The 14,102-nt window shown below is 37.0% G+C and overlaps 1 protein-coding gene across 1 annotated transcript in view; it reads right to left on the bottom strand.

Moving 5' to 3' along the window:
• LOC110035632 (protein ABIL1) overlaps window positions 1-14,102 on the bottom strand; it is a 63,100-nt gene that overhangs the window by 15,690 nt on the left and 33,308 nt on the right. Inside the window, exons 3-8 of the mRNA XM_020739893.1 lie at window positions 4,297-4,447; window positions 3,883-3,982; window positions 3,717-3,800; window positions 2,978-3,062; window positions 2,844-2,896; window positions 2,618-2,706 (exon numbers count right to left, since the gene is read on the bottom strand). Of these exons, the coding sequence (XP_020595552.1) occupies window positions 2,618-2,706; window positions 2,844-2,896; window positions 2,978-3,062; window positions 3,717-3,800; window positions 3,883-3,982; window positions 4,297-4,447 (562 nt within the window). The remainder of the gene's footprint in view (window positions 1-2,617; window positions 2,707-2,843; window positions 2,897-2,977; window positions 3,063-3,716; window positions 3,801-3,882; window positions 3,983-4,296; window positions 4,448-14,102) is intronic.

Below are 14,102 nucleotides of genomic sequence, written 5' to 3'. Positions count from 1 at the left end.
TTGAAGTGGTGAAATTGAAGTATGCTTACACTTATAGAATCTTATTCTGTTTTCTTTACATACTTCATGATGATTTTTTTTTTTTCCCTAGGAAGCGTTGAGTAGTTACCTTGGTAATTTCCCTTCCATGTTCTAAATGCTGCTCCATTGTTAATTTTCTTAACATGTCTCTGTAAAGCTATTTGAAGTTTCTTGTGTGAAGGATTATAATATTATCCCAATTTGATGCATTTGTTGGTGTTCATGGATTTTCTTGCATTTGTTGGTGTTCATGGATTTCAAAATTCTACCCAACATATGGGTTTGTTTGATTTATCATCATGTAGTTATGTTGCACTTGAAATTTTCCACCCAAATCTTTCGTATCACATAAAAAATTGAAGTGTTGGTGTTAGTTATGTAAATACATAAAAATTGAGTAGTTTGTATGTACATCCTCCAGATTGTAATTTTTTTTTTTGTTATATTTTCTTGCATTGACATGAAGCAGCTTGAAATACATTGCATTTCCTGTTGCTTTGCGGACTCCACCTTTCTGTTGAAAATTGTAGATGGCAGTTGAGAGGCAGCTTTCAGAACTCATTGGTTGGCAATATCTGAGAAGTTCGTTTTGTAGTTTATGGGAAGAAAAAAATTGTTGAATGCATTTTGTACTAATATCCTGTATGAAATATGTATTTACATATTTATCTCACATATCTCACATATTTCACACTTAATGTTTAGTACTTAATATCCTGTGTTTGAGGTTAACTTCTTATTCCATGAGACAGTTGTAGGGAATTGATATTGGATTTGCTGCTTGATTAAACTTAAAATGAATATGAGCTTCTGATTGTACAATTCCTTCATAACTTTTCCATATATGTCTTTAGGCATCCCTTTCAACTCTTAAGGCATGCCGTTTGTTTTATTTTGGCATAGTTATGGCCTGTTTTGGCATGCCGTTTCCTTCATAACTTTTATATACACAAATAATGTTTCTTAACTTGTGTTAGATAGATTTAATCGAAGTCGACAAAAGGCTTCCCATGGATTAAAATAAAAAAGAAAATATGGATTCTAATCTGTTCTTAGGATGAACAATGGCCATCATCAGATTTTTGTTTGCGATTTAGGAAGAGTCTCTTTGCGGTTAGTGGAGAAAAGGTTGCTTTTGCCATAACTCTGATGTTGAATAAAGTTCCATAAGTTCCATAAATTCATAATTCTAATTCGACAGGACATGCTTCTTATTGCTGCCCAAGGAATTATTTATCTGTTGCTGATGTGCTGTATCTTTGGGAGCTATGTAAATATTCATAAAACTTCAAAATTTATGTGTTAGATATGTAAATACATAAGATTGTGTTGCATATGGATCTTTTTTTTTCAGTTTATGTGTTAGATATGTAAATACAAAGTTCTTATTCATAAACAGATGGTTGTTATACTATTATTTTAAACAATTTTACAAAACAAGGGTACTATTGTCTTTTTTTCATAAACAGCTGCCTGACAGCTGGTTTAACGCAGCTGCACCAAACAGACAACCAGCTTCCCCGCAGCTGCCCGCGGCTCCCTGGGGCAGCGCAGCTGCAGCTGAAAAGCTGAGAAGCTGCAGCTGCGCCAAACAGACCCTTAATTAGGCTCGGCTCGTCACGTCCAAGCCTTTTTACCATGACACTTCTTCTCCGGCTATCGTGCCTTCTCCGACGATCTCCCATGATAAATTAATTTTTGGCTAGATCTCTTAAGCCTGATGTCATCATTGCAAGCCGAGATCGAGCTCGCATTAATGCTCAACTCGAACTCAAGCTTGAGTTTGCAATTCGATAGACAAGCCGAGCTCAGCTAGGCTCGTTTACACTACATCACCCTCTAAATGGAGAGTTACGTGCATAGTCAGCATCAAGGACTTTCTTTAAGAAACAAAAAATGGATTATGAATGTCAAATTTGCTAGGTTTTGAATGCGAAGCGAGTCCGAGCTGAATTTGCTGAGCATTGTGATAGGCAATATCTTAAGTTTCTGGCAGCATTGAGAAAAATATGAAGTATGGGGACAATGCTTCACCTTCCCAGCCACACCCCAAAACAGGGTACGCATAAAGATATCAAATTTGTCAAAAAAAAATGGCAAAGAATTTATCATTACTCATGTTTATTAGCCACTACAATAATTTTTTTTGTATACTAAAAATACTGAATAGGATCAACTTTTTTTTATAAAAATAAGCAAGCAACGTTAAGTAAATAAATAGAGCATTTGAGAAGGATATACAAGGCACCCGGTCAAGATAAAAAAAATGCAAAAACATGGTATAAGTCTCAAGTCGTTTGAGGTAACTTCAGTTGTTTGTAAAAATACTTGTAGCATTGTTACAAGGAAAGTGACTTTTTGAAAATTATTATTAGTATTATAAATTTATGAACATTTAAAAAACAGACAATAATTGCCTTATAACTAACGCATTTTTAGCAGAATTAGTTGAAAAAAAGTAATTTCCTACCACAAAAATTTCCTAAAAATAGCAAGAGTAGAGGATAAACATGTGTGACAGTAGTATGATAAAACATGAAACAAACGGCACAAAATAAACACAGACAAAAAAAAAGGATGAGCAACTCAATCATACCCTCATTCCAAATGAATTTACTGGTACAGCCTCTGATGTAGATCGAAATTGTCTTGACAAAGGCATTGGTGTCACCGCCACTTCAGCTTCTACAATATATAGAAATTTACAGAAAACAAAGAATCATTTGCGTCACTAAAAACTAACATCAAAAAAATTTTAACCTTGAAATGGTTATTATACGCATAATAAACACAAAGAAAAGAATGATGGACTTGTGAAGTACCCAGTAGACGAAAGGCCTTGGTCGGCATTTTAAAAGATTTAGAAACTGGAGTGCTGAGAAAAACAAAATATACCGTTAATTATACGGACTCGACATTAGTGGAGCAAAAAGAAAAAAAAAATTATGAAACTTACTCTTCTGATGCGTTAGGTACTCCATTCGATGATGGATAATTTTCTGAGGAAAGATGCCAGGAGAGTGTTTTTGAAGCAGGAGTGCCTAGTATCGATTCATCAGAATATTAGTTAGACAATAATTCAAGCCCGTTGAGAATAATAAGATAATTAACGAATCATATCACTACGGCTGAAAATGAATGGGTGTTCGATAAGTGACTTGTGGCTTGGCTCGATTAAAGCTCATTATTGATTGCTTGGTTAATCAAACGAGCATTAACAATTTTATAAGTACTTGATTACTAAATGAATAAGCTTGAAAAATTTATTGTTTGATTCATTTATGTTAATAAACAATATTATTTAAAGCTTATGAATAAGCTTGATCACGGATCGATATTATTTAAATGTTTATTTTTATGCTCAACGAAGATATGGTTCATTTATTTTTTCCAACAAACTGCTCATATAAAACTCAAGTAACGCTAGGTTTCGTTTATTTTGTTAAACGGTATGCTCATTTATATGATTGATAATCCCGTATATGAATTGAGCTTGAATCAAGCTTTAGTCAAGCTCGAACAAATAATATATAAACGAGCTCAAGCTCGAACATTATCTAAAAGGTCGATCTCAAAGAAGTTCATAATGAACGAGCTTGAACGGGAAATTGCTCGGCTCGGCTCGGCACGGCTCGGCTCGGTTTATTTGCAGCCCTACATATCCCATATTAAAAAGAAAAACAAACTCATATGACCTGGAAGATGAGGCCGTGGTTTCGCTTGAGTGTGCATTTGTCCAGCATCAAGTTGAATATTTTGCATTTTTTGGCCAACAAAACCTATAGCATAGATATCCACATAAATAGTAAACTCTACCCAAAAATATCTTAAGAAAAAGAACCAATTAGTTAATTGATATACTCGGTAAAATGTAATGTTTGTGATGCCTTGGAGCTCTCCCTGATAACTGCTGCTCCCTAAGGCCTTCTTTTTCCATATAGCTTTGGCATGTAAGCATGCACTGTATGATTAAAAATGAGTTGTCAAAAAAGTCCCTTGACCATTTACATAAGGCTATTTTAGTCCCAAAGTTATAAAAGTGCCAAACTAGTCCATAAAAGTTTTAAATTGGGGCTGAAATAGTCCTTCGTGGAGACTATTTCAGGTCATATTAAAAGAGTCTGAAAACAAAATTGACATTTTATAAGCTCAGACAAAAATGCACCCTTGTAAAGAGTCGAGGGAGTATTTTTGACACTTTTTCTCATTAAAAACAATCAGTCAACCACAGTGTAGTCTTTGAGGTGACACATTGAGCCATCTAAAATAACTCACCTGATTCAGACATGATATCTTGAGATCCACAGCTGACAGGTCTGTTGTTTGTTGATCATAAAGATCTGTCAACTTGTAAGCAACAGTTCCTAGGTGATCGACAGCATTGACGAGGGCTCGAACAGCATAGTCTTTCAAATTATCCAGCACCCTGAAAGAAGGATTCAAGTTATAACAATAAAATTGCTACATTAATTGCATTTTGGAAACATCATTGTCATTCCAGCATATGGATGAAGATCAAGTGTAGATGCAATATTTGTATCCCACTGTATATTATGCTCTGTTGTTCAATGACCTTTCTATTTATTTAATAATATATGAAAACAGTGAATCATATATTAATTGGGTATCCAGAAACGATGGTAAAGTTCATATTATGACGCGATAAAAAACATTCTAGCTGATGAGGAGGGAGAGAACAACAATAAAAACTGCACACCCAAAAATGATCTGAATGAATCTCAAGACAATCTAATGGTCAAAAGATTAAGAGAGATAACGAAGATCCCTCAAACGAAAAGCTATGAGTCCTCGTGAATCCGGCCAGCCAAAAACCACCAGCTGGCCGATAGTTAGCTGACCGAAGGTTAGACGAAAAAAGTCCACTCAGGCCAACAAGGGACAGGCATCCACACCAATCCTCTTGAAAGGGACCGACCGGATACAGGTCAAACTCTTACAACCAACCTCCCTCGAAGATCCATTAGAGATTACCAAAAACCGGCAATCAAACAAGTTGACGACCAATCCAAGAGCCGATTGGCTATCACGATCAAAGGACAGACAGACGTCCTGATTCAAGCTTCGGCTGACTGTTCGGGCAAAAATCAACCGAAGCCAGCTCACCCAACCGGCTCGAGGGCCTGTCGAGCAGCAGGTCCAAAACTGTGAAAGACCAAAATGTCTTGTACAACCCCTTGTAAAGTAGGGGTAATCATTTCATTTATTATCTTTCGTTCTTCTATTCTCTATAAATAGGTACCTTCCATGTTATGGGACCTTTGGGTCCCTCTATGTACCTAACCATTTGATGAATAAGAAGGAGATAAAGAGCTCGGGAATACCCCGTTTTGGCCCTGAGGGCCAATTCCCTGTGCACTCTCCCCCTCCTCTCTTTCCCTCTCTTTGTTTTTCCCTCCCTCTTTCCCTCTCTTTGTTTCTCCCTCCAAGTTCCCAACGCTCTATCCCTTGGGTGTGATTTACATGATAAATCCGGATTCAACATCCTTAAAGGTGCGTTGAGCGTAGATCACCCATCAACAAGAAAAGGAGTTTCATCAAAGAGAATCCTACCACAGAGAGGCTCCTAACATGTAGTACACAGAGGAGTTCATGCAGCAGCAAATTCCATAACCGAGAAATCCCGTCCCCATCCTCTTAAGAGGGGCTTTGACTTGAGGTGAGAAACACTCCATCGATACGGATAGCCAGCCCCAACGGTCGAGGAACACACCACGCCCCTCATCTTGGAAAAAAGATGATCGATGGTGCCTCCACAGCATTTGGCAATTAGAAAAATGAGTGAATAGGAAACCGAGCAAACTGTGAAAATCGAGCGAAAGAAAACAAGTAAAATGACGAAGCACGCAGGCTCTCAACATCTATTTATAGGGATATTATGAAAGATGAATCGTCGCGCATCAATTTAGATGAAAAACATCACGATAAGACAAATAAAAGCAAAAAGAAAATAAAACAAAAATTTTTTATTTCAAAAATAAAAGTTACATTCGAACTAATCCGACAAAACGAACCTTACAAACTGGTCCTAGGTCGCCTCAGACGGAGCAAGTACCTTCCTAAGCAGACGCATATAAAAAATTTGCCCAAAAAAGATTGAACTGGTTCGCTTAATCGGTCTCAGTGTAGGACCTCTACACAAATGCCTCCTCTTGAATCTCAGACATTTTCAAGAAGAGGGCTGTCACCTTTGCCTGCACTTCTTCAAGGCTAGCTTGTGCATCCAGCCACTGGCGTAAGGAAGCCTCTACTTCATCCAAATGGCGAGGTAGAGTCCTCGGGAACACCTCACTCCTTTCTGTTGTTCCCTCATGGAACTCCACAGGGGCGACTGAGCGATGAACCATGCACTCTTTGTTGTCGACTGGCTTTTTGTGAGGATGGAGAAGCACCAAAGTCGGCTTCAAGCCAACTCCAGCAGTGGCAAGGCTTTTAATTCGAGCCTCCTCTATTGTAAAGGGCAAAGAGAAAAAGATAATGGAAGGAATGCATGATGATGATAAGGCAAGAAAAAACGAAAGAAAATGACAAGTCATGAAGTCATCCCCAAGCCATAGGTGAGCCATATGAGTCTTTGCCACCTCACCAAGCTATTAATGGCAAAATAAGGAGCCACATTCAAGCTCCCTTAAGATGACACACTATAACCCATGCTTAGCCAAATCCTTTGGAGAGGGACCTCTCCTCACTAATTAAGCTGAGCCAAATGATCTCCTCTTCAGCCCAAACTCAGCCCAAACCAACCTTGGTGGGTGAGCCCAACCTAAATCCATGCTTTGACCCAAATTGACCTAAAAATAGGTTCACGCCATTCCTCTTTAATCCAAGATTTTTACACATGGCCAATCCCAATTGACTTCACCAAAACCAAGCCCTGATCCCGCTGACCAAATGGTGACCTGACCCTGACCGGCCAGCCACCTTGGCTACCGGAAAACACCATGGCCAAGGAGGAGCAAGGAGTTAAACTCAAAATTACACCCAACCAAGCTGACTCACTCCAATTGGATTTTTGCCCCTTACTTCCCTCCACCTGAGCAACCAGAGCCACCAACTGGTTAGCCCAATTGCAGCATCCAAGCCCCTCTATTTAAACCCCACTACTCTACGGCCAGAGGGGAGACCAACCAAAACCTTAACCAAACTCTGTCAAAATTTCACTAGAGCTCCTTTAAGGCTTCCTAAGAACAATCCCATCATCCTTAGCCACTCATCAGCCCTCAAACCCACTGCCTGAGTTCAATTTTGGAGCTCAAAATCAGGCCGAAACTAGGACATACTTCATCACAGCTCCACAGTGCACCAAAGTTAAATTAATTGCACCCACACCATCCCCTGAGTGAAAGAAGAAGATCGCTCACAAAGGCCCCATCATCAGACCACCCTAACATAGACTTTGATCAACACCTCAAATCGGCTTTGGTCCAAATTGTACCTAGGCAATTCACCACGGTCCAAGGCTTCATCTAAAAGCTCTCTGGACTCAACTCAAGCTTTTGAATGCATCCAATCGATTGTATTGAGTTTTCTCCTCAAACCAAGCCTATTTTAATTCTTCATGTTCATAAACCCGATTTAGGACTTGATTAACCGCATGGATGTGTTCCCCTAGTCTAGACGCGTCTATGGAAACAAACCCAAAGAGATTTGGTTGAGTATCGAGCGAGATATTAAGGTTAGAATGTGGACGGTCACGGGTTGGGGAACTTGGAGACGATGATGAAGAGTCATCAAATCGCGTGTGTATCGGACGGACGACGGAGACTGCATTGGATGAAGTCTCGGTGCGTGTACAGCAGGCTGTCTTAGCTGGCGGCGCCCAACCAGAAGCGAACGCATGCGCGGTTCGAGGCTGCCTAGGATGCGCTGGTGTTGGTGTTGAGCTGGATAAGAAAATAAATCAGGATTTTCTGATTTATTTAATGACCAGAACTTCAAAATATCATATCTTTCATAGAAAAATCATAAAAATAAAAAAAAATACCCTCATGATCAATGAACAGAAAAGAATAATATGGAACTGGTTTTATGCCTGTTTGATGCATGTGTATTTTTTAATTAATAAAATAGTGTATTCCTTATTTGGATTCTCCGTTTGCATTGACATTTCACCATGACTTGATTTTTGGGGCTTCAGATCTCTCTGTCATGAGGGATCTTCGCTGATTTTTCCAAGGCCAGGGGAGGTCTCTAAGCAGAGATCTCTATTTTTCAAGCATGTAATGTCTATTTTGGTAAAATAATTATAAAAATTAGAATATTCATTAGAAAAATATAAAACTTGTTTTGATAGATTAATTGTGGTCAAAGGACCCTATGAAAAATATAAACTTTGTTTGACCCGTTAAAGATAACCCTAATTGTCATTAAACCCTAAAAATGAAATATAATTAAATTTGACAAAATATAAAAGTAAATGGCACAAAAACTACTCTACATTGTAATTTAATATCAGATGAACTCACCATAAAAATTTCAAGTCAATTGAAATTAATTAAACCACTAAAATAGATTAACTAAGTGAAATTGCAATTTTGACACTAAAATAATTAAAATAATTAAAATACAATTCAAAAAATCATCAAATTATTATTACAAGAGGAACCTAAGAAAAATAAAAGTTGAATTAAAATAAATATTTTATTTTTAAGTCATTTAAAATATTTAAATAATTAAAAATCATAAATATTATAAGATCTTAAAAACACACCAAAATGTCACATTTGACTTCCTGATCACTTTGGACCCATTAAAATAATTCTTCTAATTTTAAGTCAAGATATTAATTTTTAAAGGCTTAAAATGAATTTTCTTTAATTTTTCCACTAAAATAATTTTAAAAATTAAAATATAAACCACAAATATATGAAATTTGTTTCTCTGGGTTCCCGACCTTAGAGAGATTTAAGAAAAATATAAAACTTAATTTTTTACTTAAATAATATTTTATATTTAATTAACACTCAAAACAAACAAATAATTCTAATAATTAAATTAAACCTATAAAAATCATGAAAATTGCTCGAAGTGGTCCTCTGACCTAGGTGAACCTCCAGCATTTTTCTTAAGAACAGAGGTTTTGTTTTGGTTAAGTTATTGAATTTTCATCAAAAATCAATATTTTTGCATTAAAATAATTATAAATTAAATAATTTTCGAAAAAATCACATTTTCTCCTCTGATGTTTTAATTAACTCATGAGTGGGTAACATAAAAATTTTGAAGTCATTTGGGTTCAATTTAATAAATTATATGGAGTTAAAGCCTCAAGAAAAAGTAATTTTAAAATTTAAGCCCTAATTAATATTTAGGCTTAACTAAAAGGTAAATGAGTAATAAATGATTTTAATTGACACATCTTGATGATTGAAACATGAAAGGGATAAATGGTAGCAACTAATCTCGCTTTGGCCTCATTAAAGAAAAATTTATAATTTCAAAAGAGTAATTAAAAAAGAAGATATTAAGATGAGGGGTATGAATTTGGGAGATCATAACCCACTAACTGAAAACTTCAATTATTGGTTTTAAAATGATTTATGATTCTTGATAAGGATTAGAAATATAAATATTCAAATTTTCCTAAAAATTACAAATCTACCCATTAAGTTTTAAGGGCTTAATAGTGAACTAGGTTTAATCAAAATTTTGTCTGATGAGATTTAGAAAATGACCTATAATTAATTTCAAACATTTTTAAAACACTAAAAGCTCATCTTTGAAAGTCAAACCAACTAAGTTTCTTAATTAAGCCCAAATTGCCCCTAAGGACCTTTACCCGTATAATCTGTAAGTGAAACATCAAATGATAATTACTCTACTTAAAAGGATAATTAAAACATCAAGGTTCATTGAGCATAAAGGGTATGAATTGGGTGAACCACATTAAAATATAATAAGACCGAAATGAACTCGAGATGATTCAAGGGACTCTGAAATTTCTAGGGTATTACCAATACATTTTCACGATCCTTTGGGAATCTCGGACGACACTTGGACATATTATGATTTGCTTAAAGAAACCATCCCCACAAATGAATAAATTGGACCTATTAGACATAGGGTTTGGTAGGCACACATCAAACTTATGTTATATGTTTTTTTCTACAAGCATGTTTTAATTCTTGCAAAATTATATATATGGACTTTGCAAGTACTGAGGTGGATTACATGTTGAGGTTCTACTCAAAAGCATCCATGGTGGAGAAATCTTAGCATAAAATGTGAACATCAACTACAGGAACAACATGTAATTGAGATTCTACTCAAAAACATGCATGGGCCTTCGAGAAGCTGCTAAGCAAAGCCAGTAGTTTACAAGAGAAAGTTAAACACATGAATTCCCAAGAGAAGTCAGACAATACTAAGACAACCAGGATATTCGAGAAGAAGTCCGGAACAGTGGCAACAGTTGATAAGGGAAAGCAGTCGATAAAGATACAAGCAGAGCATTCTCATCAAAGTTCCCAACAATCGTCACAGCATCCTCAACAACAACAAACACAACAGTATAATCAGTCTAGTCAGCAATCACACCAGGGGGGCCGCACTGAGTAGAACGAAGAACGGGTTCAACTCTTTCAGAATGAAAAAGGAGAATATATATTCTTTCAAAGATGAAGTTGTGCCAAAGATGTTCAAAAATTTAATGAAGAAGCTCGAGTTCAGATTAACAAAACCAAAGAGGTCGAAGGAAGTTGACAAGGAGTATCCCAATTTTTGCCCCTAACACAGAATGTTGGGACATACAATAGAGGATTGTTTCGTTTTCAAAGATTGGCTCGAGATGAATTTTAAAGAAGAAAATATAACGATCCTGAAGGAATATTTGAAAAACCTGAAAAATATTCTATAAATATGATTTTCGTCGAGCCAATCACTCTGATAGATCCGTATTCAGAAAAAGATGGATGGAGTACGGTTTGGAGCAAGTTATCCCAGAAGATACTGAATCAGACTCAGATCGCTTCAGCGCAGGCAGCCGTTCAGAGTCTACAGCCTGCTCAGGTCTACAGCCTGCTCAGCCCAAGATGGAGATTTCGCTAGAGAAATTGTCGCAACCAAAAAAGAAAGAGAAGAACGGCGTCGTGAAGACCGATAGCACGGGGGGCAGGATAGGGGCTATCACTGTTAGATTGATTGTTTCGGATTCGGGGAAGAAAATCCTCGAATCCCTCACCATGTATGATTATCTTTTTGCCCCACCGGGGTACCATGAATGTAATAATTATAATTTTAGCTACATTTTAATTGTTTCTAGTGATAACGTAATTAACTTTGCTCAGTCTAACTCCGATCTCGATTCTCAAATTGACCCTCAAATCGTACTTAAGTCCAATGAACCCGTTAACGAGAATGAACAAGATATCAACAACACCGGTTACGATAACACCGGGAGTGAGTAACCAATCCTCGAGTGTCACGGTGCACCACTTGCTATCAACTTGGATCTCCGATGAATAAGAAGAAACACCGGAAATTTTGCTTGCAGCATCTCAGGGAGAAGAAATCACAGAGATAAATCTAAGGAGCGAGAAAGTGTTACTCTCGGGGTCAGCTCCACTGGATAAAGGAAAACAAATTGTCACTCGGGAAGAGCAAACTCCACCTCCGCCAGTGGAAGAAGCACATAATTGAGTAAAAATTGGAGGATTATATAAAGTGGATTATAACGTGCAAGCTCGTCTTAGGAGAATGTCAGCCAAACTAAGCATCTACGATGCTCTGATCCTGTCGAAGTAAATGAGAGTCTCTACAGTCTTGCTTGACCCAGACTTAGCTCAGTTGGCCAACACATCCTCGGATGAAGTTTGTTCGTTAAAGGAACAGCCTGGAATAACCTTCACAGATGAAAACTTGTTGCTCGTTACCGCTGACCACAATCGACCGCTCTACATCTCCGTTAATATTGGCAAATTTGTATTGTCCCCAGTTTTGGTGGATCCGGGAGCATCACTTAACCTAATGAGCATACGGACATTTGCATATTTTGATATTGAAGCTCAAGAGCTTACAGCCGATAAGATTATGTTAAGAGGATTTAATCAAAAAGAAGAAAGAGCCTTTCTCTCACTTACACTGTTAATGAAAATTGGAAAACTAGTAACAACCGCAAAATTCCACTTCATCGATAGAGACCTCTTTCAATGCTTTACCGGAACGACCATGAATTCACGAGCATAATAAGGTTTCGTCGTGTCTACACCAATGCATCAAATATTTCAAAGAAGGGAAAGAACAATGCATCAAGGGAAATCTACAGCCACTTTCAGTTCATGAAGTAGATATCCTCGAAGCAACGCACCTCCAAAAAAGAATTTCTTTTCCCGTGAAATTGTGGTAAATGAAGTAGAAGATTTAGAAGAATCACAAAGAAGAGGTCATTCAACTCCGCTTCAACGATCTACCACTATTTCTTCACAACGAACTAGTAGAAGTTCTTTCAGCCCATACACCCGAGATCGAGGCCGAGAACGTGGACAAGGAAGTGCCAACACGATTGTTGAACGGACTAGGCTGACCATCAACATCGACATGGAAGAAAATTCTGATGAAGAAAGCTCCGAGCAAGAAATGATGATGATAAAACAGAAGAAACTAGGGTATAAGGTTTTCTTGGAAAATGTGGAAAAAGATTAATATGAGTCAATGTATGATCGGGTCAACCACTATGTGAATGTCATGACCCTTACTCCAATCCACCCTCAAAAGGTTGAGAGTTTAGGGGTCAAAGAAGTCCGTCGCATTGGTTCAAAGCCGATCAAATTTTATCGTGTTTCTCCTTCTAATAGTTCTGAAAGTCATGCAAATTTGAAAGAGGATTCCGATAAATTAATGGAATTAACTTTTGATTGATTTTCTCCTTGTGTACAAAAATTAATTCAGCAGGGATATGTGCCAAAGAATGAGCTACAACTTTTTGAAAAATTATGAAATGTTAAAAGTCGAACCTGTAACTCAAAAGAAGGTCTCGAATTTGGTACTGTAGGACCAGTCAATGACTTTAAATTTTGCATGGTTGTTACTAGCGGATTGGAAGAGAATTGTCTCAATGTAAAGGATGACTCTCAATTTGAAGAATAAATTAAGTCAATATTTGATGAATTAAAAGAAATCAACCTTGGGACTGAGGAGCAGCCCCGACCCACCTTTATAAGTTCTCTACTCAACAAGAAAGCATCCACATAATTGATAGAATTATTGTCAGAATTTAAAGATTGTTTCGCTTGGAGTTATAATGAAATGTCAGGGCAGTCAGTGGAAGTTGCATTGCATAAGCTCGGGGTGACAAAGATATGACTCCTATAAAATAAGCTCCCAGAAGAATGCGCCACGAGATAGAGCAACAGGTCATTGTCGAGGTAAAGAAATTCATGCTAACTTTGTAAGTGAAGAGAAATATCCCACACGATTAGCCAATATTGTAACAGTTAAGAAGAAAAATCGACAAATTCGTATGTGTCAACTTCAGGGATTTAAACAAAGCATGTCGAAAAGATCAGTTTCCATTACCGACACCAGAATTAATTGTGGACATCGCATCGACACATGAGATTTTCTCTTTCGTGGAATGGATCGTAAGGTTATAATCAAATTAAGATGGCTCCAGAGAATATAGCACTTACAGCTTTCAAGACACCGTTTGGGATCTTTTGCTACACAGTAATGTCATTCGAGTTAAAGAATGTCGGAGCAATATATCAATGAGCAATGACGAAGATCTTTGATGACCTCATTCACAACCAAGTGAAATGCTACATGAATGATTTGGTAATCAAGTGTAAACAGAAAATAAACCATTTGAATGATTTGATGATCGTGTTCGAATGATTACGACAATATAATCTCAAGATGAATCCCTTAAAGTGCGTCTTCGGCATCACCTCCGTGAAATTTATAGGATTTGTTGTCCGTCATCGGGGAATTGAGATCGACCCGGATAAGATTAAAATTGTCTTGAAAATACCTCCTCCCAAAACCTTAAAACAACTACGTTCATTTAAAGAAAATTTAGCATATCTGATACGTTTTATTTCTAATCTCTCAAGTAGGTGTCAGTCTTT

The sequence above is a fragment of the Phalaenopsis equestris genome, unplaced genomic scaffold, assembly GCF_001263595.1.
Source record: "Phalaenopsis equestris unplaced genomic scaffold, ASM126359v1 Scaffold198653, whole genome shotgun sequence".
NCBI lineage: Eukaryota > Viridiplantae > Streptophyta > Magnoliopsida > Asparagales > Orchidaceae > Phalaenopsis > Phalaenopsis equestris.
This window is presented reverse-complemented; position numbering and strand designations above follow the sequence as displayed.